General features: G+C 39.6%; 1 protein-coding gene across 5 annotated transcripts in view; it reads left to right on the top strand.

The window, feature by feature from the left end:
• Positions 1-24,469, top strand: part of CCDC171 (coiled-coil domain containing 171) — a 204,713-nt gene that overhangs the window by 129,011 nt on the left and 51,233 nt on the right. For all 5 annotated transcript variants that reach the window (XM_045021612.1, XM_045021613.1, XM_045021616.1 and 2 more), the window contains one exon: positions 16,478-16,609. In XM_045021612.1, coding sequence (XP_044877547.1) covers positions 16,478-16,609 — 132 coding nt within the window. The remainder of the gene's footprint in view (positions 1-16,477; positions 16,610-24,469) is intronic.

Raw genomic sequence — 24,469 nt, 5'->3', positions numbered from 1 at the left:
TTTTTTAAAATTACAAATGCCATTGACATTTTCTAGGTGTTTTTCCTTACGACCCAGTGAAAATCAGATATATTTCTACTATCTTATGATGTTAGTTTTCCGCGTCACAAATTGTAAAAACCCCAAACAGCAATGTACACACATTTTTTAAATTTTATTTTTTGTAACAACATTCAAAAGCTGCTGTTTACTTATTTTTCACTTAAAATAAATTACTCTCTCCATAGAGAATTGCCTCTGAATATCTCCAGTGTTGGGAGTTTGTTTCTGCACCACAAGTCCCAAAATCTAGGAAGCGTGCAATGTTCCCATTCTTTCACTGTTCCAAATGTTTAGTGCAGGGTGACATAAGTGATCGCATATGCCTTCAGTTCTTTTCCTGATGCTATAGAAAACAGGTCTTGGAAACATGGCTTCCCTTTCAGGAGAGAAGTAGCAGTACCTTTTCTTATTTCTTTCCTGTTAAGTTAGTTATAGTTGTATACAACTTAGCTGGCAGGACACTGTGCTTTGCACCACAGGAGAACAAGAAGTCAAACTTCTGCTGCTGCTTGACCTCCTAAATTCCTAATTATCAAGTAGTAATAGGTTTCTTCCCCTTCTGGGCCACCTGCCTGATAGAGTAGAAAGAAATCATGTGTGTCCTAATGAAGATTGAGAATGAGTGAGAACATTACCAGTTTACGATGTAGCGGTCACAGCAGCAAATCATAGTAATGGCTGTAAATAATTCATAATTTAAGTCCTTTGGCCTGTCCCAGAAAACCCAAGCCAAAGTATTGGACCTATCTCTGGAAATCTATGAAATGTAGTAGCCCTCATCACTTGTGGTGTCTGAACACCTCACAAACATTTATAAATCTGTCAGTACAGCATACCCATGAGGTGTATAAATGTTTATCCCCATTTTGCAGATGAAGAAATGAGGAAGACAGAATACAAATCAAGCTACAGAAGCAAGCAGTCCTTATATTCCTACTATTATCAGGGCACTCAAAAGGGCGTTCTTCTACAAGTAGAGGAAGAATGTGGAATTAGCACTAGGGAGAGGTGGTCTCTCTTCTCTACACATTTCCATCCATCTTTCCTACAGGGAATGATCTGGGTTTTCAGACCTGGTTTCTCTGTTCAGTGCACCATTATCTTACCTCTTGATCAAGCGGGACCTTCTGAGCCAGGGAGATATTAATTGTTTCCAGACACCCACCTATGCAACAGCTGCAGATCCATGCATCAAAAAAAATTTTTTTTTGAACATGTAGAACGCCATATCTGTAGAAAACCATGTATCTATGGGCTTGTTTACACTTCACTAGCAGCATCGATCCTCTGATAAGAACCGCTAAATCAACCGCCAATCGCTCTCCCGTCGACTCCTGTACTCCACCTGATCGAGAAGAGTAAGGGGAGTCGATGGGAGAGCGTCTCCCATATACATTGCGTAGCATGGATCCTGTGGTAAGTAAATCTAAGCTACGTCGATTTGAGTTACGCTATTCACGTAACTCAAATTGCATAGCTTAGATTGACTTTTCTCTTTAATGTAGACAAGGCTTCAGACACCAAGCTTTTCTGCAAGGTGGAGTAGGTGTGGACTTGAGGCCAGTAATGTTGATTTAAGCATGCATGGTTCAGCCATCAAGTGTTCAGTATTCAGGCTCCAAATTGTCACTAATTGATCACTCACAAAAGTCGAACTCATAGGTCTAATTTCTGGATGAGCGAGCTTATTTTTCTCAAATGGGAACTCTTAATAGTTCTGTAGGCACTAATTGAACTTATATCTAATTATTAGGGTTGCCAGGTGCCGGTTTTCAACCGGAATACCCAGTTGAACAGGGACCCTGGTGGCTCTGGTCAGCATTGCTGACTGGGTCGTTAAAAGTTCGTGGTGCAGCGGGGAAAAGGCAGGCTCCCTACCTGACTCCACGTGGCTCCCCAGAAGTAGCAACATGTCTCTCTCGGCTCCTAGGTGGAGGCATGGCATGGGGGGTTCCATGTGCTGCCCCCACCCCAAGTGCTGGCTCCGCAGCTCCTATTGGCCGGGAACCATAGCCAATGGGAGCTGCGGGGGCGGTACCTGCAAGCAGAGGCATCATGCACCGCACAGAGCCTCCTTGCTGTGCCTCTGCCTCTGAGCCGAGGGACATAGTACCTCTTCTGGGGAGCTGCCTGAGGTGAGCGCTGCCCAGAGTCCGAACTCCAAACCTCCTCCTGCATCCCAACCCCCTGCCCCAGTCCTGAGCTCCCTTCCACACTCAAACTCCCTCCAGGAGCCTGCACCCCGCACCCTCTCCCACACTCTGAACCATTCGTCCCCAGCCTGGAACCCACACTCCCATCCAGAGCCATCACCCCCACCACACCCCTGCCCCAGCCCAGACCCCCCTCCCGCAACCTGAACCCCTGGAGCCTGCACCCCCTGCCGGAGCCCTCAGCTCCTCCCTTGCCCTAACCCCCTGCCCCAGCCCAGTGAAAATGATCATGCAAGTGAGGGTGGAACAGAGGAGGGGGAACGGCGTGAGCAGGGGGTGGGGCAGGGGTGGAGCCTTGGGGAAGCGTGTGGGGCAAGGGTGTTCGGTTTTGTGTACTTAGAAAGTTGGCAACCCTACTAATTATACACACAGATCCCTATGTTAAGAGAAGATTATTATGATTGGAAAGTCAAGCACTCAAAAGTTAGAAAACAACAGAATTAAGGTTACATTTTGGCCCCCTTGTGTATAAGCATTATGACAGTCTTTGTTTACATTGTCACACATTATTTTTCACAGGATTTCTGCCTCTATCGGTATGCAGTTTTGCATTATCCTCATTGTTCACTGTGTGGCCCCATATCTTATTTTCTGCACAGTATTCAATCCCTGCTCTGAAGATAGAATTATAAATTTCCTTATGGGCTTTTCTGTGGCACTCACCAAAATAGTTTATAAAAAAACATTAATTCATTATTACAATGCTCCCCTAAGGTGAGGGGGCAGTAGTAGTATCCCCATTTTACAGATGAGGAGCTGAGGCACAGAAAGTAAAGTTAAGTTTCCACTAATTTTGGATGCCCAATTTGAGACACCTAGGACCTGATTTTTTCACGGCTTAGCATTATACAGAACTTCATATGTTCAAAGCGTAGCTCCTATATGACTCCATTTACAGCTGTGAATACTCAGCACTTCTGCAAATCAGACCCAAATGTATCAAGTTGGTTGCAGAACTCATGGTATCATAGTCCATATAACAGTAATCAGAAAGGCCCCCTGGCCGCCTTCTTCAGGTTAGGAGGTATCTTTGGAGGCTCTGGATAAGGCTGCTTTTATTAGGTTAGTGTTTGGTCTCAGTGCAGTTGTCTGTTCATCCTCCCAGTGGAAGGTAAATTATTTGGAGGGTCGGGAAATGGGTTAGAGTTTTATGAGCTCTGAGGTGAGCAAATTTCAGTTTTGTGGACTGGTTTCTTTGTGTGGATTATGGTTGGTTGGCTACTGTTTGTGTTTGTGTTGGTTTGCATTTTTAATTATTTGTCAAGGGCACCGTGAGCCTGAGGTAGCTGTTCTTTTATGTTTCATATGCTGAAATGATTATTTTTATTTATACTGGATAGCAGCTATCTTGCACAGTCAATTGGAAAATTAGAGCAGAACCATCATTGTTTAATGTAAAATATTCATGACCTATTATACTGTTTACCTTTTTAATTACATAAAAAAGCTTTCAGTCCAAAATGAGGACTGATTCTTTTTGACTGGAGTGTCACAACAAAGTGGAAGATCCAGAGAATTTACACTAAAGTCAATGTTACCATCTCTCATAAGTTTACCATGCGACTCCTGATATTTGCTGTTTTTCTTTAAACTCCCACTTGTGGACTGGAAATAAGTGAGTTACATGATAATCTTGGGTTTCATTTAATAAAAAAAAGGCAATATTTTTAGCCCTCATGGATGTGGAAAAAAGTTTGAAAACATGGTCTGAGTGTACCCCAAACATATGAAAAGCAGAAAGCAAATAAAAGGAAGCTATTTTTTAAAATCTCGTGATTTTAAGCCAATCACATGACTTTGAGGCCTTACTCATAATTTTTGAATGCTTGGGATTGGAAATACTGTAAGCCATTCCATACTGGGAACAAAATAGCATTAACCACAACTGTATTTACAGTGGTCATCTATACCAGGGCTCAATTAACCCATTTTTCATTTAAATACATAAACTATAGAAAAAAAGGGACTAGCACAGTTTTTAAAGAAAAATCTTTAACTGCACTGATCAGCAAAATTCTCCTAGAACTCTAATTTCAACTTCAATTCTTTGTTGTAAATATTAAAATACCAGAGTGAAGTGTACGCTACAATAATCAAGTTTTTCATAGGTTATTCTTAGCACTAGCTCTTCTCTTCAAATGTAATTGTTCATACTTTTCTTGACAAAAACTTTTTTAAGAAGTTTGTTTAAAAATCTAACAGTATATTAAAAATTGTATTATAAAAAACTTGAAAAATTCTCAAACATCATAAATATGTGAGCATAATTATGCATGCTGTATTTATGTTGACAAACCATATTTCATTAATACTTTATATATTTCCTAGTAATAGTAATATATTTGTTTATCACATTACCGCACATGCTAAATCTGTTCTTTTTTCTGACTAGCTTTATAAACACAGTACTTGTGAATTACCAGTTATAATCATATAGCCAGCCAAAGCAATAGCTGAACTTCAACTCTTCTGAAATCCTCAGCCTTGATTTCACATTTCCTCTCAACATGACTGTTGTAGCTCCCTTGTCTGAGGCTTCCGTAAATCCCAACTCTCCACACTTCTTCATATGCGCAATCCTGCCTTGGCAAATCATCCCAATGAGTCCATTCATGGCCATAAAATTGTGAACACTCCCTTTATGCTCTTAACTGTTTTAACCCAGATGCACCTTGTAAGTTGGTGGTGTTCTGACCCTCATCCAACATCACTCGCTATTGGCAGCGTAGGCTCAAAAACTTGCCCTCTTCCTGATGTTTATCTTTGTTAATGAATTAACACAAAATAAACAACTCGTGCTCAAGCCCAGACCCTACGTTTCTCTGCCTAGAGAAGCCACTCCTTTAGTCCTGATGGGTTAATGAGCTGCACCTGTCACAGTGAGTTAGCAGAAATCATTTAGCATCTCCCAGCAAGGTTCCAACACCTGTTAACAGAATAACCCAGCTGCCCTTCCTAAAGTGTCATGTTGAGAACAGTTCAGAGATCAAACACGGGTCACCAGTGCGAACAAGGGAACACAGGGAGTTAGGCTGTAAGCAACTCATTCATATATACAGAGCAGTTCACAGGTTTAATAAAGTTCTGCTTGTTCAACTTAACCTGCATTCAGCTTCACCCTGTGCTAATGAAACACTCAGGAACAATTCTCCTCCCACCCCAAAATCCCTTTCTGCGTTACATTTTCAATTCATAATCACATTCATACAAATTTCTTCTTAACACAGTCACGCTCAATTGCCACGTGTAAGAACCAAAGGCTGGGCTGTCTCCAGGATTTTTGCTGCCCCAAGTGTGTGTGTGTGTGGGGGGGAGGCGTGATTGGTGGCAGCTCCACCATGCCACTTTCTTCTTTGGCGGCAATTCAGCTGCAGGTCCTTCCCTCCGAGAGGGATCGAGGGAGCTGCCACCGAATTGCCGCCGAAGAGCCCGAGGTCCCGCTCCTTCCCCTTAGCCGCTCCAGGCACCTGCTTGCTGAGCTGGTGCCTGGAGCCGGCCCTGACCAAAGGACCAGTGTTGGAATCCCCTGCTCTATACCCATCAACTATCTTTTTTCAAATCTGTCTTGAAAACATCTCTCCTCACCTGGTCCTCTACTCCTAATTTCAATTTCTCTTTGCTGGCTTTTAATTTTAACTTTAACTGTATTATTTATTTTTATAATGCATTTGGGGGTTACAATTTGTCTGAAAGAATGGTAAAAAAAATAAAAATATAGCAGCTACTCTGTACAACTGGTCTGCATCTTTGTGTATATGGAAAGTAGATTATTTTAGATTATTAACAGGATATTTTTTCTTCTCATTCCTTATATTTGTGGTTTAGTGTGTAAAAGTGTACTGTTGTCTAAAGATTAAAGGTCTATAGATGAGAACTTACAGAGAAGACTAAATGACAAATTTATTGGCTTACTGGGCTGTTTCACATGAGCGTAACTGAGAACAAGATTTGATCCTTCGGTTGTAATAATTTTTTTTTAAAAAAAGAGTCACTGTGAAAGTTGGGAGGCTTGAATTAACCCTTTCTTGTTTTTCTCCTCAGAAAATCAATGTAACTATGTGTGTGTAGGGGTGAGATTTTACTATATGTTTTAATGCTAAATTATTTTTTTGAATATAGAACAGTGGTTCCCAAACTTGTTCCGCTGCTTGTGCAGGGAAAGCCCCTGGCGGGCTGGGCCAGTCTGTTTACCTGCCGTGTCTGCAGGTTCAGCCAATCGCGGCTCCCAGTGGCTGTGGTTCGCTGCTCCAGGCCAATGGGAGCTGCTTGAAGCGGCACGGGCCTCGGGACGTACTGGCTGCTGCTTCCAGCAGCTCCCATTGGCCTGGAGCAGCGAACTGCGGCCACTGGGAGCCGCGATTGGCCGAACCTGTGGACGGGGCAGGTAAACAGACTGGCCCGGCCCGCCAGGGGCTTTCCCTGCACGAGCGGTGGAACAAGTTGGGGAACCACTGATAGAGAACACTGGGATAGAAGGAGTTGAGGTGGGACTGTGGATAGCTTTAAGAATTACTAATGTGATAGCAAGTCTTGCACCCTCAATGCTAGGCTGCTACCTCAAGTGTAGTCTATAGTGAAAAATTCATTTACTTTATGGCGGTTGTTTTATGGCCTGTAAGAAATCAGTTTACAGCAAGGTTTCAATCCAGCTTCCAGTGTCCATTTCTCTAACACCCATTGCAAGTGACAGTCACTGGTATTGTCTGGGTATACCAAAAGGAGGACAGGAGACACTTGATATGGATTTTAATCAGGCCACAACTTTATTATATAGATACCTGAGACTACCTGGCAGATAAAGTGTACAGTGCAGGCAAATCCATGTTTATTCAAATCGTTACCTGGGGCTTTCACCAGCCCCCCTTCATTTTCCATCCAGATCCCCCATCCAGATCCCCCCAGCCAACCCATGGCTTGGACCTTATTATCCACCCCCCTCATAGGAGAGTTAAGGTGGGCTGTGAGAATGGGGGGTGGGGTTGGCTCCCTGCTGTACCAATCATAGGAGTCCTCAACCCCCTCCCTCATTCTGTTCCTTTATCCGGCACCTTCTTTTAAGTCCTTTACCAGGCCATTTACCTGGTCATTGGATGCCTTCCGTATGGAGTACCTGCACTGGACATCTGCCACAAGGAGGTGCCAGCAATTTGCTTGGCTGCCTCCTCACCCACTCTATATTTGGTTTCTAAATAAAAGTGGCCTGATGTTCAGAAGAGCTTGAGCACACCATCTCCCTCTGACTTAAATGAAATCCATGGTGCTTAGCACATTTGGAAATCAGCCACATTATTTAGAAGTCTAAGTATTGATTTTAGGTGTCTAATTTTAGGAATTCAAGTTTCAAAATTTTTGCCTTAACTAACTTCACCCCCCGGAAGGTAGCTATTTCTGGACAGGGTTGAGAGACACTGGCTGGAAAATGTGGGGAAATAGGAACTGTGGGTGCAGTGTCTGTTCTTTACTTCAGTCTCCAGTAATGTTAATCTGACACCTATTGCAAAGAAGTGTGCATGTGCATGTGAAACAAACAAATTACAAAGGAATTAAATTTTAAAGCTTCCAAATGGCTTTTGAAAGGAATTATAGTAAGAAACAAGCTATCATATTTTGTATCTGATCATATTAAATACAAAATATTTTCTTCTCTTTCCCCTTCCTTCAAATTAACACCTCTCCCCCTTAATTTTAACATTTTGTAAATAGCTTTTGTTTCTCCTCCACACACTAATCTGTCTTTCTTGATCCTTGTTCCTAAAGATCAGTTGTGCAGGACATACAGGTGTTAGCACAGCTGGTTTGCTGATGACAACTCTGTCCATATAGCTGTCTAGTGTGTCATCATTCATATTGTTCAGTGTCATTCTGACCTAGCCAAGCTAAAAATGGTACTCCAGCTCAAGAGGGATTTAAAAACCTTGACAAACTAAAGATAAGACATTGCAGAATGTCATATCCATGTGCTTAAGTGTTTTCAGTTTAGACTTATCTAAATAACCAATTCCAGAGCTTGACTATCTTCATTCTTTTGGAAGTCTGAAGATTTTTGTGTAGTTTGCCTTAAGTAAGGAAATATCCTTGTGTGGAGGACTGTGAAATTAGTTAATGCGTTAGCCATTATTTTCTCCAGACATGGGTTCATTTCAAGCCCAAGGTCATTGAAATCTGTTCATAGGGGACATATTATAGTACACAGCCCACAACTACAGCATAGCTTTGGCACAATGGTTAGTGTTTGCTAAAGAGGGTCTGGATCAAATTAACATCTTATCCAACAGAGCATGGATTTTTTTGTGGGGTAGTGTGCACTGTAATTCTAGTTAAGCACAGGATTGTACTCTTTAACTCTGACAATTAATCCTATGACTTTGCCTAGCTTTTAAAAAAGTTCATCAGTTTTATATGAGCCATGTCTCATCACATAACTACTGTTTATCCAGCAGTTCATGTTGTTTAACAACTTGTAAGATTTGCTTTAATATTGTATTGTGACTATATATGTGTTTGCCATGCAAAAACTACTGTTCCAATAACATGAAAAAGAGCCTCTTAATTGGCATAATATACAGCAATTTTTAACAAGTTTTCAGTTAAGAAGATTCATTTGTTTCAGATGTTAATTTTGAAATTATGTTGTTATTTTAACACATCTTTCCTCTGAGTATTGTCAATGTGGCCCCTACTTCAGGGGATGTGCATGCACCCTCTATGCCAAGTAAAAAATCTCCAGAAACCAGCCCCTCTTGGAGTTGTGTGCATACTCCTTGGTTTGGTGAGTGGTTACGTAAGGAGCTGTGCACTCAGATACCATTGTGATAATAAATACCCAAATAACTGTAGCAGTGAGATCAGAAACATCTTCTCTTTCTCCCTATTGCATGGCACCATTTTGTCAAGTTAGGATTTCTTGCATTTTAGTGTAGTTTGTTTGTTTATTTTATTAGGCTCCGTTCCACTGTGTAGCTTGGCTGGCTCCATTCCCAACACCGGTTCCAATCTGATTAGCTCCCTTTACCTGTTGTTTATCTTGTAGTTTTGGTGGACTTAAATTGCTCAAAATTTAAGAAGTGCAGGCCTGTCCTAGACAGTCCCAGCTGATTGCCTCAGCACCAGCGGCGACCTTATCAGCCTCTGCACGCAGCGGCGTTGAGGGAAGTTGCTCAGATCTGTCATAAGGTCTGGTCTGAAATCTGCATTGAAGAAGCAAATGGAAAAGGGTGTTGCTGACTGTGTGGGCTTGGAAGATCTGAAGGCTGTATGGCATCAAGGGAAGAGAGAGCACAGCTGATGCAAATAATCCTTCTATTCTCATCCAAATGTGAAGACTCACAGTAGGCATGAATTCAGGGAGGAGTTTGCACCAAGATGAGTCTGGAAGTCTGTCTGTGCAGCAGCACTAAGGAGACTTAGAGCTGCTGAGGATTCGTGTTGTAGACAGTTCTATGTTCCCCACCCCAGTGGGGGGCTGCGGCATGGAAGGGACAGTGCTTGCCTAGCCGGTGAGCTTGCCCAGCACAGCAGCTCCTTGGAATTGTCTAACCACTGGCTCAAGTTAGAGCAGATCTGGAGCTGGTTTGGTCCCCAGCAGCAGTCCGAATTGGAGATGTCATAAAGCACATTTGGAACCTGTATGGATTCAAACAGAGGATTTTGTACGACCCTAATTAATTGTGTGTCTATGGGTGTTGTTTTTTCTCTGTCTTCTGTGCAGCTTCCTCACCCCTTGCAGCTTTGGCATCTTCAAGCCGCAGATCACCCTTGAATGTGAGGTTAATTTCTCAAAGTCAATCTCGCTGTTATCAGGGCTGAAGTGCAAAGTTCATTCTGAGGGCTCTGCCTGTCGTTATGTATAGACTATATTAGGGCATCATAGATATCTCTTATGCCATTGGGCTCAGCCTGCTGTGCTGCCAGATTTTACTTGTGTTCTTTGCCTGAACCTGATGGGGGTGAAGGGTAATTTTAAGTTGTTGGATGCCAAGTAATTTTGTTGTAAAAGTTACTTAAAATATTTAGTTTGGAGAAACAAGAAATGGTAGGCCAGCTCTTACCAACAGTGTCTCTTACTGCCAACTTGGAAATGTGGCTCCCACTGTTTAGTCATTGTTTAGGGTATTTTTACATGCCTTAGGGGACATCGTCATCAAGACCAAGCAAAAATAAACACAATTATTAAGCCTGGCTATTTTATTATTAAAGAAAGAAAAAGAAAACATGCAACAACACAAATGATAAACTGATAACTTCTGTTCCAATCCTCTGTATGTCTCTCTGCCTTTAACAGGGATTATACTCCTAAATGGGAACACTTTGACGTGTGCTTTCCTCTTGGTAAATTGAGACCTAAGTACAGTAACTTCTCACGTAAAGTCGTCCCAGTTAACATTGGTTCGTTGTTACGTTGCTGATCAGTTAGAGAACATGCTCGTTTAAAGTTGCGCAATGCTCCCTTATAATGTCATTTGGCAGCCGCCTGCTTTGTCCACTGCTTGCAGAAAGAGCAGCCATTGGAGCTAGCTGGTGGGGGCTTGGAACCAGGGTGGACCAGCAGCCCCCCCATCAGCTCCCCACTCCCCTAAGTTCCCTGTGCGGCAACCGCCCAGCAGGCTAACAATTGCTGGTAGTTCACTGTCCCTCCCATCACTGCCATGTGTCTGCTCCTACCCTCTGCCTTGGAGCTGCTCCTGGGAGCCTCCTGCTTGCTGTGCGGGAGTGGGAGAGGGAAGCTAATGTCAGGATGTGTGTCCCCCCCTTGCTTACCCCATCTCTGTAGAGCGGTGGTGGGGGGGATATGACAGGGCTGAGGATGGAGGGAGCTTGCTGGTAGCAGCTGCTGTCTCCACTTGCTGATCTACTTAAAAAGGCAATGTATTTAGAGTGGAGTCGATGTACTTAAAGGGGCAATGCACATCTCTCTCTCTCTCTCTCTCTCTCTCTCTCACACACACACACACACACACACACACACACACACACACACACACACACTGTATGTCTCTCTCTCTCTGCCATGCTGTCTCGCCGCCCTCCATTTGTGCTGCCTTGTAGAGTGTGAGGCTACATTAACAACAGTGTGTTAACCCTTGAGGGCTCAGCCGAGTACTAGTTCATCATTTAGCAGTAAGGCATTCCCTGGGAAATATCCCTCTCTCTGACTTCACCACCTCAACCAAGCTTCACAATCATCATTGCGGTATATAGTATTAAACTGTTTGTTTAAAACTTATTGTGTGTGTGTGTGTAAATATACACAGTGTTTTGTCTGGTGAAAAAGATTTCCCTGGAACCTAATCCCCCCTATTTACATTAATTCTTACGGGGATATTGGATTCGCTTAACATTGTTTCGCTTAAAGTCACATTTTTCAGGATCATAACTACAATGTTAAGTGAGGAGTTACTGTATATTGTTTCCCCAAATTATTGTGAATGCCAAAGATAATGTTCATATAATCTTAACTCTGTTCACCAATCCATGTACATTACAATATCCTCTTTAATTGCATGATCACTTGCTAGTCCTCAAATAATATATATGTATATTTTAGAACCTTAAGTGCATGCATAGAATCTTCTAGTACAGTGTGTATGCTAAATACACATTCCAATCATTTATAAGCAAGACATGCGATTAGTAAGGCAATGGTTCCACACACAATACAGTATCCACAGTAAATGAAGTGGGCTTGTCCCACACAATGTGCACCTCATTCAGTGTGGACTTTGGGAGATATGGACATTCTCCCATGCAGCTAAATTGATTGCATGGTTGTGAACGCTGTGGTTAAGGTTGAGATTTTTTTTTAAATTTTAACTGCCACTTGCTATTTTAAAAAGTGTCAAGAAATGTTTGTTAATTATATGTCATGTACAGAAGACATGATGTTGTGGTATAACTTCTTTCTTGGCACTCATTTGGAATGACCTGCACAAGTCTCTCATTGCTTCCAAACTACTGAGTAGCATGAGCATCTCTCAGTTGCACAGACCATATTATGATCTATACAATTAATTGAAAACAAAACAGAGAACAAAAAGTTTTACAGCACACTGGCATTACTTTTAAACATTGAAGGTGAATTTAGTACTTATAAAAGGACCAGTTCTGCAGGCCTTCTGCAGAGTAGCACTTACTCCTGTAAGACAGTGTTGACGAATCAGGCCAAAAGTAAGGGACTAAAATCTCTAACTTACCATATTTACTGAGTGGCACTAAAGCCCACAGATAGACAAGTGCACCTTAACCTTGACTTTAAACACCCTTGAACATAGTCTTGTGTCTGTCTTAAGCAGATATTGCTAGTTATATCAGATTGTGTGGTGGGGAGACAAATGTGTGATGTAGATAAATGGGAACTAGGATGCAGCCAAAACTATTTCCACTTGTAACCAGCACAATATTTTAACCTCTAGACATGAAAGATTAGTGCATTGAACTCTGTGTTTCATCTACGCACCTAACCTACCTTTTAATGTCAAGTTATATTCTTGGTATTATCTTTTGATCTTAATTCATCAGTGCTTTATTGATTTAAAATTGAGTGGGTATAGTATCCAATTCGTTAAAAAGTTAATCAGACTGACATAAATCCTTATGTTCCACGGTTTCAAAATGTCTGTTGTTTTCATGGAGCTTTACGGATCCATTACGTTTTAGCCCATTTTCTGGCACCATTTAAAAAAAAAAATCCCAGATCGTGCAAAACTACACATGTACTTAACTTATCCACTCTACCAATGGGAATCTTCACAGTACGTAAAGTTAAGCATGCCTATAAGTCTTTGCAGGATCCACATTTATGACACTGTTTTTTCGGATCCGGAAACCTATCCAAAGTTCCTGAAGCAATTTAGCATAAATGCATATGAGTATTTTTGCTTTTGAGGTCTTCCCCTCTAAATCCCTTTCCTCGTATAGGATGGTGAAAGCAGTTTTGCAAACTGTTAGTCATTGTAATAAATCTATTGGTGTGGACTTTTTGGGGGGTTTTTTTTGGTTTTTTTTAAGGACTCAGTCCTACAGTTCTTTCCCAGGCAAAACCTCTGTACTTGTGTTTTCACTTATATCACAGCTGACTTGGATCTGTGTTTTGTGATACTTTTGCTATGAAAGAGTGTATACAAAAATAAATTGTATACTATTTGCTTTTTCTCTGCTGCACTCTGTGAGTAAAAATATCTTCATTGTTTTGTACAATTTTGTATCAGCACAACACTTTATTCCACAACTTTAGTTTTTCTTAAAGTTTCACTTTGCAAACATTCTACTAACTTCCTCATGGCAATAAAAAACACCACCTCCTCCTGAGTACAGATCCATCATTCTAGCACTCAAAAAGTCTTCAAGGTTTAGAAAACAGTTTTTACTTTCAACTTAAAATCTTGAAAGGGAAGTCAGTGGGATTCGACATAAATGCATAAAATTTTAGCTACAGAATTGGGGCCATAATGACTTGTCACACCTTGACTGGGTGGTCAATTGAAAGACTGTGCTGACTTTATGGTGAAGCAGCATAAGGATGTTTGCACAGTATGTGGCCTGTAAATAAATAAGACTTCAGTTTTCTGCATTTCAATTAAATCTTGACAAATACAATATATACGACTCTTGACTTCTCAAAAGGAAAGCTCTAAATATCTTATCTAAGCAAAGTGTCCAAGCGGTTTGAAAATAAGATACATCCTTTTATATCTAAAAGATTAAAAAAATTATGAAATATTTTAATTGGGAATCTTGGTATCAGGTGTCATACATTTAAGGAACTAATACGTTCCTTTCTGATGTGGTGGTGGTGGTAATGATTTACATTTACTACATTTTGAAAAAATGACTTATTGTCCAGTGAGTGTCAGACTGCAGTAGTGAAACATAGCGCCTGACACTAATAGGGTTAAAAGGATCTCCGTTATGTGTACTATGCTGTGCATTATACCTACATTGCTTATACATTGTTTCCCCCGCCCTCTTCCCCCAGTATTAGCAATCTGCTTTTGTACTTTGACATCAGGGATTTCCCTAGTGAATTTTGTCACAGAAAAAAGAGAATCATCAATATCGCAGTTAAACTTGACTTTCAAAGCTAATAGTATCTCATTTGGGGGCTCAAATTTAATAAATTTTCTTTGATTCTGGGTGAGTTTTTAAACATCAAACAATGAATTGGCCAGGGTGCAGTAAAATATTTAGATCTATTGACTATGGTTCAGAAGGGTAGAAGGCAAAACACTGGTGGTTTGATGTTGATAAATTCTTAGTACCTTAATCCACATTAATGTTTTCTTTTATCTGTGTGCATATTGGCAACTAAAAGAGCCTGAAAAGTTGATATATATATATATAAACTATAAAAATTTAAGTCAAATATATGTTTAAAATAAGGGGTTTGTGTTATATTAAGCACGGTTAATATCTGAACAGCATTACGCATTCTGACAGAAGACCCAGGAGAATATATTTGTTCCACAGGACTGTATATCCTGAACCTAGTACACTATGTGTGAAAAAAACGTGTGGCCTATACTGTTATTAAAATTGCATTATAGTGCATATGTTTGGCAGCCACAGGTATTGACAGGAATTCTTTAGGTCAGCCTGGGAAATGTAGAGCTCCCTATTCCTGTAGATGATAGCAGAGAATGAAAAAATAATGTATTTGTAGTCCTGTATATCTATAAAATTACACAAACACACTTGTTTAATCACAGTAGATTTCAATTGTTGTGACGCTACATGGAGTACGTTCTGAAGTATAATCAATAGCATTTCAAAAAGTAGAAGCCATTAAAAGGAGACAAATGCCATCTAGAATCTTAAATCAGTTGGAATATAGTTTAATTTAGGATTGATTGGATATTTTAGAAGCAGCCCAAATTTATATTTGTAAATAATGTTGGTAAATTGTATGTTCTGTCATTTTATTATTCCCTTCTAAAACTATGCATTAACAATAAAAGTCAATAATGATCTTTGCCGTGGTAGATAATCTTATGTAACAGATAGAATGTATATCATATTAGTGTATAATATAATTCAATTCAGTTTAACTACTGGAATTTTATTTTGCAAGATCCAAAAATTGTGCAAGATTAGGAAAAGGGCAAATTGATAATTACCTTTTGTATCAAATAAAAATGGAAAAATTGGGTGTGTATAGTTTTTACATGTGTTCTATGTGTAATATACACTTACAAAATATAATTATACTTTTAGTATGTGGGGAAAATCTTTTTTTAGTTAATGAAAGTATTTCATATTAATGTGACACAGTAACATGTTTGGATATTTAAAGGGGAAAATATTCATCGTATTTATATAGCTGAGAGTTCTACTTATGTATTTTTGTCATTTTCATGGCATATGTTTGTATAATGTATTAAAAGCAGTTTTTTGCTTAGCCAGCAGATGGCAGTGTGATACCAACTGCATATGGGTACATTTGTCAACATAAGTAAGACTCTTTCACATGTATATTTGGGGGGGGGGGGGAAGGTTGGTTATTTTGTTTAATTTTTACCTTTCACAATCCTTAAAAAAATCAAACTATTTAGGCTTTGTACAAATGCTACTGGTTTCCTTTTGCTTGTTTAGAAGGTGTACAGCTAAGTTAGCTAATACTAATATGCATTAGTTCCTTTATGTGAATCTGCTGTAAGAAATCTAACAGGCTGTGCAATTAACAGAAGAAAAAAATCCTGCTACAGGTAGATTTTTATTTTTGTTTTAGGAAGGATTTTAAATATTATTCTGGGGCTTAATTAAATTTGTACTATTGAACCCCTCTACGATGTGAATATGATCTCTACACAGCAGTCAAAACTCATTTATCATCTCTTTCTTGTGTTGTTGCACAGTACTTTATTAATAGTTGATGATTGTTGGATGGAAAGTGTAATTACTGCCTACAATTTGTTTTCTTTTGTGTTAGGTGTTTTAGGAGGGATGGATCTGTAAAATTTGTCCACCAGTTGGAGTGAAGCCCTCAGTGACTCTTCTTCCCTTCTCATTTCAGTCCAGAGGAGGATGCTTTTTCTTCTTAGCATTCTCTCCCAGCACTCTGAATTAGAGATTTATTTGCAACGAAAAATCAATTAGTCCTAAATTTATTCATGGATTTCAGGTCCAGCGATCAATGCAAGTCCACTCAGTGGGCTCAAGGGGACCCAGTTCATCCCAGTTAATGTGTCTGAAGGGGAATTACCATTGATGCTGGGTTTTTTTCCCTTTAGGTCAGAGATCAGATCTCGCTGTCACGGACTGCGGCAACCAGGAATGACTTCACCCTGCAGCTACCCAAACTGCACCTGGAGACCTTTGCAATGGAAGGGCTGAAGGGCGGGCCAGAGGTTGTAGCATTTCAGGTTAGAGTCTAAATAACCTTTTTTTTTTTTTTTTTTTTTTTTGGCAACTGAGACGTAGAGAGAAACAAAACTGCTTTAAGTGGAGAGAATAAAAGCTTCAAAAATGTTGTAGTCAACAGCTAAAAAGAAAAACAAACTAATCTCCTTACATATCTTTGAATGATATAATTCAGAGACTGTTAGGATCTTTTAATATTGGAGATGAAATATTAAATAATTGGGAAAAAACAATTACCACAGAAAAAGATGTAAAATGTTATATTTGATTGAAAAGTAATGTTGGGAAAAGCTGCTTTCCTATTTAATTTAACTGGAACATGACAGAAGAATAAAGAAAAGAAACAATATTTCCCTGCTTCTTATAACAACCTGTTTAAGATTTTTTTTCTCTAAAAATTAACAGAGATTACTGGAGGTTTAAACTGTCAAAGAATCAACATTTTTAGAGCAATACTACCGGTAATTTAAGTAGAATTGCAGTTTAGAATAATCAGGCACAGAAAATATTTTGTTCTTGTAATCCCTGGTTTTAAAGACTGGCATGTTTCCATGTCTACAGAGTATTCATTCATTGGAGGGGAACAGTGGGGGAAAAATTGGTTTGAACTAAAGAAGGATTCCACATTCAACTCAAAAAAATAGACTCCGTGTGTGTTTTAGCTTATGTCTATTTATGCGCACATTATCCCTTGCTCTTTTTATAGCCATTCAAAATGACTTCATTCTTGTGCCACAGTATTGCTAAGGGCAGAACATTTTTTGGTTTTGATTCAGAGGATGGAGAAGACAGTGAATAAATATTTCTTTCACCGTGCTCTTGCTATGTACGGAAAACTGAAGTGTGTTAACTTGTGTGCAAATCGTAGGAATTTTCACTTCATATGTCACACAGTGGATGTACGCTTCCATTTTATTCATTTTTAAAACAAAATGAACTGTGTATTCCATAAAAGGTATGCCTCTGAAGTGTGAGGGTTGCACACCTAATCACATACATTCAGGAACCACAGAATTAAAGTTGAACACTCATTCTAATATCTGTCCTCTTGCACACGTATTATGATATGATGCAGATTTTAATCATGCAAAATATATAATATATTTTTTGAATAATACAGTGCAAAGTTAAATTCAAATTGATATGTATTTACTCATTGAAAGGAAGTGGGGAGAGGATAGAGCTGTAGAATAACCTCTCCCTAACTCAGTGGTGGTCATTCTTATTCACTCCTGTGGCTAAGAGTGAGATTCCAGAGGTAATGTGTCCTAGAAGAGAGACCACGTAAAAACAAAACGGCAAGGCTGCTGCCTTTCTAAAGCTGCTTCCTCATGGCTCTCTAATCTGGTAGCCTGGTGTGAGGCCACCTGTCTTTTCCTTTTCCCTCCCGTGGCCCTGGTAATGTTGCAGAAGCTCTTGCAAGACAGCCTGTCCCTTTGTCCTCTTTAGGGGATGAGGATGAATAGGAATGTAAGAAACTGTATTTCAGGACTTCACTGAGTGCCAGGAAACTGGACTAGAGCACAACATGGCTGAGTTCCCTGAGTGGCTAACTAGTGGTGTGATTTCACACATGTACATTGCTTCTGCCCTTGACAGCAGCAGTAGCATCTGGTTACTTTGCATATAGGTAAACAGCAGACATGGTCTATGGTTTATCTTGAATGAATTTCCGAGGATTTTCTTTGTTGTGTTTATTCTGAAACAACTACTTATAGCAGTACTTGAATAGAGCATATTATCAATTATATTTTCCAGATATTTACTTTATTTAAGCATTTCCTTTTTATGTTGGGTGCCTGTTTAGCTTAGTTTTAATTTCATCATATGGAGTAAAAAGTATGCAAAATGTGCATCTAAGGACCCCGTCCTATGGTCTTGAATTATGAAGTAGCTTTACTCATGCACGTAGTCCTATATGGTATTCAAATCAGTGGGCTTATTTGCATGAGTTAAAATTCCATGATTGGTCCCTATCACTATTCTAAATATATTTTACAGTGTATTATTAGGTAAATATGCAATCGTGTAACTAAAGAGTGCATTATATGCAAATGTTAAAAATGAGCATTCAGCCTCAACTCTAAATGCATTGGGTTTTGTGCGTTTAATTTCTTGCACAGAATTTTCATTTTGTTTTAAATTCAAAACAGGAAAAAAACAAATGGGTGACAGGTATAGCTGTAGCCATTGGAATCGGTGAATACTGACCCCTGATATGTGATGGGGAACTAAAATTTTTTAAATCTGATCTATATCAAGTGACTGGGATCCACAAATAAAGTTTAGTCTCTAGCCAGCACTCCAGTGTGTTTCCCCTGTATTACATGTTGTGAGAAGAAAACAAAATCTTTGCAATAAAGTAGCAAATGCATCGACCTGAATCCCTCACTCTGTAAGGGAACCTAACAGAGAGCTAGGGGAGTTGGTCATAGTTCTTCCAAATTTCCCTGAAAGCAAGTGGTACTGCAGAGGAATCGGAGAGGATGAAATCCTCCATGCTTGATATATGTGGTGGGCCCAGAGGCATTAGAGATCTATAATGCATTCCAGCGGGAGTATGAAAGAACTGCAAATGCTAGACAAAGTCATTCAGAAATTTCAAGAATACTGTGCACATATGAACATCACTTGGAAAAGGTACATTTTCTTTACAAGAAATCAACTGCCAGGTGAGACGCTCAAGCATTATGTTACATGCCTACATAGTAAAGCTAAGTTGCTTGAATTTGAACAGTTAACTGATGAACTAATTAGAAACCTAGTTATTTCTGGCATAACTGATAACCAAGTCAAAACCAGAAGAAATTTCTTGAAAGAAAATGGACTGAGCTTGCAAAGAACAGTGGATATTTACAGGGCTAATGAAAATCTGTGTTTCCCAACGGAAAGTATTGTTAAAGTGTGTGAGAACTGAAGCGCATCTAATAAAAAATGCATACCATGGCGTAAAGACAAAATCCATGCGTAAACAAACAGCAGCGACCAAAGGACCTGTGTTCCTCAACCTGAGAATACATTAAATGATTAATGAATTGCAAAAATACGTATTAAATGTGCAAGCTTAACAAGTTGCTTCTTACACTTGACGAGCTTTCTAAAATACCCAAAACAAGGGAAAATAAGGTGATACATTAAGAGGAGTCTGCAGTAATTATGGCTACCCATTTCTTGAACAAAACTTGGCAAGCTTAAAAAAGAATGACAATATGAACCCATCATTACAACAGCTTGAGAGAGGTATTCAAGATGGGTGGTCAGTGGAAAAAGCAGAGTTACTTCAGCAGCCATGGAAGATAAGAAGAGATCCAAATGTGAAACTTGCAATGAATACAGGAAACAAGATGCAAAAGGCCCATTGAAACAACGTAATAGCCCTAGCCAAGACTTTACCAAGGTCTATTTGAATTAAACTGGAAATATAATCTTTTGCTAGGGGCTACTACTCACTTTTTTTTTAATTGAGTTGTTGCACTACACATCAAGTAGCAATGTAATAACCTATCATAAATCACAGTTTTCTGAGTTAATAACACACATTGGCCCGCAATGAAAAGTGACTCGTTTCACCAGTTCTTTATGATGTATCAGATCAAGCATACCATGTGCAGGTGTTAATATGCAGAGTCAGTACTTAGAGCACGGCCTTGACTTTAGAAAATCGAAACCATCCTTGTCACATCAAAAGTATACATTTATAGCATTGTCTCAGCACATCTCACAATACTTCATTATGATCATGAGTTCAGAAACTCACATGCAGAAGGACAAAGCCAATATCAAACAAACCAAAGTCAGTTGAACCAAAGTTATTCCAGACATAGTTAGAAAAGAGCTGTATGCCAAAAAGGTAGAACAGGAGAAATACAACAAGAAGTCAAACATTTCCTCCCAGTCACAATTGGGATAAATATTAGATCCCAAATAGAAAGTGCCTGACAACTTGCCACATTAATAGCTTTGCTACATTGAGGTTATATGTCCTAGCCACCCTGAGAGATTGGCCCTACCAGAGGAATACAATAGAGGAACTCCTCACTTAACAGTGTAGTTATGTTCCTGAAAAATGCAACTTTAAGCAAAACGATGTTAAGTGAATCCAATTTCCCCATAAGAATTAATGTAAATGAAGGGGTTAGATTCCAGAGAATTTTTTTTCATCAGGCAAAAGACACACAAACACACATATTCTCTCTCTCTCTCTCTCTCTCTGTGTATATATATGTGTATATATACACATACACACACACTCGCAGTATAAGTTTTAAACAAACAATTTAATACTGGTACACAGTGATGATGATTGTGAAGCTTGGTTGAGGTGGAGGAGTCAAAGGGTGGGATATTTCCCAGGGAATGCCTTACTGCTAAATGAACTAGCAATAGACTGAGCCCTCAAGGGTTAACTCTCTCTACACTCTACAAAGGAGGGAGGGCAGACAGAGATGCACACTGTGTGTGAGGGAGAAAAAATGCCCATTTCCCCTTTAAGTAGCTGACCCCAGGCTTAAGTACACTGCCTTGTTAATTAAATCAGCTTGCTGAGACCTGAGATGGCAGCTGCTGCCTAGAAGCTCCCTCCCTCTGTCGTGTGTCTCCCCGCTCTATGGAAGATGGGGTAAGCGGGGTACAGGAGCAGGAGCAAGGGGGAGACACCCTGAAATTAGCCCCCTGCTTCCTCCCTCCCCCCGTACAGCAAGCAGGAGTCTCTGAGAGCAGCTCCAAGGCAGAGGGCAGGAGCAGCACGTGGCAGTGGGGGGAGGGAATTTAGGGGTGTGGGGGGCTGCTGGTCCACTCTGGTTCCAACCACCCACCAGCTAGCTGCAATGGGCTGTGCTTCCTGCAAGCAGCGGACAAAACAGGCGGCTGCCAAACAACATTAGAAGGGAGCATTTCACAACTTTAAACAAGCATGTTTCCTAATTGATCAGCAACTTAACATCAAAACAACATTAACCGGGACAACTTTAAGTGAGGAGTTCCTGTACATTTAAACAAAACCAAGGACGATTGTGGCTTTGTTTATTGAGAACATCCTGAGTGCTAATGACACTGTTCCTCTGCAGACTAAGGTAAAACATGTTCACCCAGTCACCGACAACAAACATGGACTGCAGTTGTCAGATCCACGTTAACTGCCGAAAACTTCACTGCAGAAGAAACTAGTGGTGTATGGCCATGGGGTTAGACTGCCATTGAGGTTCAGAGAATGGTAGTTGCTGACAGATGTGCAATTAGAGACAGACTAATCCTCTCATCTGTCAGGGGATCTATGTTGACCTCCATCTTAGAAGTCAGCATGTGCATGTTTTTGTAATTAGTTCTATTAATTTGTGGCTGTTGTTTTTATTTGGTATTCTATTTTATTTGCGTTTTGATTTTTTTTTTTAAAGAGAAGTGTCATTGGCCACTGAAGTCAGATACTGCTGTCTGTCATGTCATAGTGGCAGGAGTTTTTTGTAACCCTACCTCATGCTAAGTGTTTAGATCTAGGAAAAGCCATTCAATCTCTTATCGTGACTCCTATGTATAACCCTTTTATTACAAGGAGAGTAAAAATATTAGACAGAAAGAGAAATGGAGAAAATGTGGCAAATGCATGAATGTTTCCATATAGATTTGGATATTTAGATATGCTTTATATAATGTATATACATTTTATAAGCAGCAAAGAGTCCTGTGGCACCTTTATAGACTAACAGACGTATTGGAGCATGAGCTTTCGTGGGTGAAAACCCACTTCGTCGGATGCATGACATTCACCCACGAAAGCTCATGTTCCAATACGTCTGTTAGTCTATAAGGTGCCATGGGACTCTTTGCTGCTTTTACAGCTCCAGACTAACACGGCTACCCCTCTGATACTTGATACATTTTATACTTTCCAAAGTACTATGAAGTTCTTTGGAATGAAAAGTGCTGTATAAACACAATGTGGTATTATAGTTATTAGTATTATTAGTAGTAATGTCAGTACTCAACTATATCTATTCTCAGCGATAGAGTATAGTCATTATAAATTTATAAGGAAATTATGTCCTTCCATTTATTTTATGTAAATTATGCATCCATGTATGATGTAGTCATGGCTTATCATACTGTACTGTAGGTAGAAGTAAAACCCATTTTTCTAATCAATTGGACAAACATAAATGTAGTTTAAATGTTGAAATGTTGCCTTTATTTTCACTTTCCTGTTTTCCTCAATAGATTTAGATTCATTTCTGAATAAATTAGAAGCTAAGAGATTTTACCTAAAAATTAGGTTTATTGTATTTATCAAACAATAAAAACATTGTTTTCATTCACACATTTATGTTTAGTTGCTGACGATGTTGTGGTCAAACATTTAGTTGCTGATGAAGTTGTGGTCAAACTGAAACAAGCAAATGATTTCAAAGTAAACGCTGAGTCTTCATTCCTCCAACCATCCTGCTGTGCCAAGTTATTGTAGTGTATATAGTACTAGAAATCACACCCTGGATGAGCTAAGGGTACAGTAGTAGTTTGAGCTCTGAATCTCTTGGCCTTGTAAATTTATGTTTTTAAGTAATTTTTTGTTTGTTTTGTTCTTAGTAACATTTGAAGCACAGAGAAGGCTGTTTTAGGTGATATCTTGTACACGTATGCTCTCTTTATTTTACTTGCTCCACCCTCAGTAACCTAGCATTGCAGTGACCACCCATTTGTCAAGAATGCCTGAGTACAGCTCCCTTGAGAACCTGTGACTGGATTGAACTACTCCATTGGGGGGCATGATGATCCTTCAAACAACAGGAAGCATTCCCTTCTGGAATTCTGCATGTTGTCTCAACAGCATTCCTGCCCCGAAAATGTAGGATGAGCTCAAAACCTGAACTCTCATCACCCATTTAGCAGCATATAGTGCTGCTGCTGGACTGAGTGCTTTTTAATATATCTTTTGAAGAGAAAAACAATTCTTTATAATAATACTTTGCTCTTCCACCTTGAACTGAATTTGTTCATAACTAAGTAAATATGTTAATCTTCATTAAACTGGAAGAACACTTCCTCAGGATGCTGAATTCCCCATGTGAACCTGGCCTGTTGCAAACTTAAATTTACCAAAAATACACTAAAATACACATTGGTGCAGGGCTACAGAAACAATATTGGCCAGTTATATAAAAATCTGGATGAGCAACAAGAAGACCTTTACTGGATTTTATCAGAATTACTTGCCTCATTCTATTCCAAGCATCCTTGGATCTAGCCTCCCATATTACTTACCTTTTCCGGTTTGCTCCCACAGACTGCCATGAGTTTGAAAATTTTGGCTTACATATCTTGTCCAAGGTTATATGGCAAGTCTATAGCAGTTCTGGAAATAGAACCTGTGATAGAACGCAAATGTGTTTTGCACTGTCCAACCCTCTCCTGGTCAGTCCTGATATATTGTGTCTGTTGCCCCTCTAAGGCAAGGGCATCAACATACAACAGTCTGCTACCTTAAGTGAAGTTACCCAAACAATTCAGAACACTGAAATAGTTTTAATTAAAGAATAAAACATGCTTACTTAACTATAAAGAGAGATTTTAAGCAAGTACATTGAAGACACTGAAGTCATAAATTGTTACAAGAGAAATAAAGATAAAAAGCTTTCTAAACTTAACAACCTAGATTTGGTTCAAGGTGACATTCTTACCACCTGCTTCCAGCAACAGGGCTCTCCAAATTTCAGGTTAGGATCTGATCCCAAAGTCCCCAGGCTGTTTCTTTTGTCATCTTAGGTGGAAAAGAGAGATGGATAAGGAGAGAGAACTGGGGAGTGTTTGCCCCTCACTTTTATATAGTTCAGTTACCCTTTGAAATGCATTTTCCTGAGGGTTGCCCATAGTTA

Source organism: Mauremys mutica, chromosome 6, assembly GCF_020497125.1.
Source record: "Mauremys mutica isolate MM-2020 ecotype Southern chromosome 6, ASM2049712v1, whole genome shotgun sequence".
Classification (NCBI taxonomy): domain Eukaryota; kingdom Metazoa; phylum Chordata; order Testudines; family Geoemydidae; genus Mauremys; species Mauremys mutica.
Note: the sequence above shows the minus strand (reverse complement) of the source record. Positions and strands in the feature narration are given on the sequence as shown.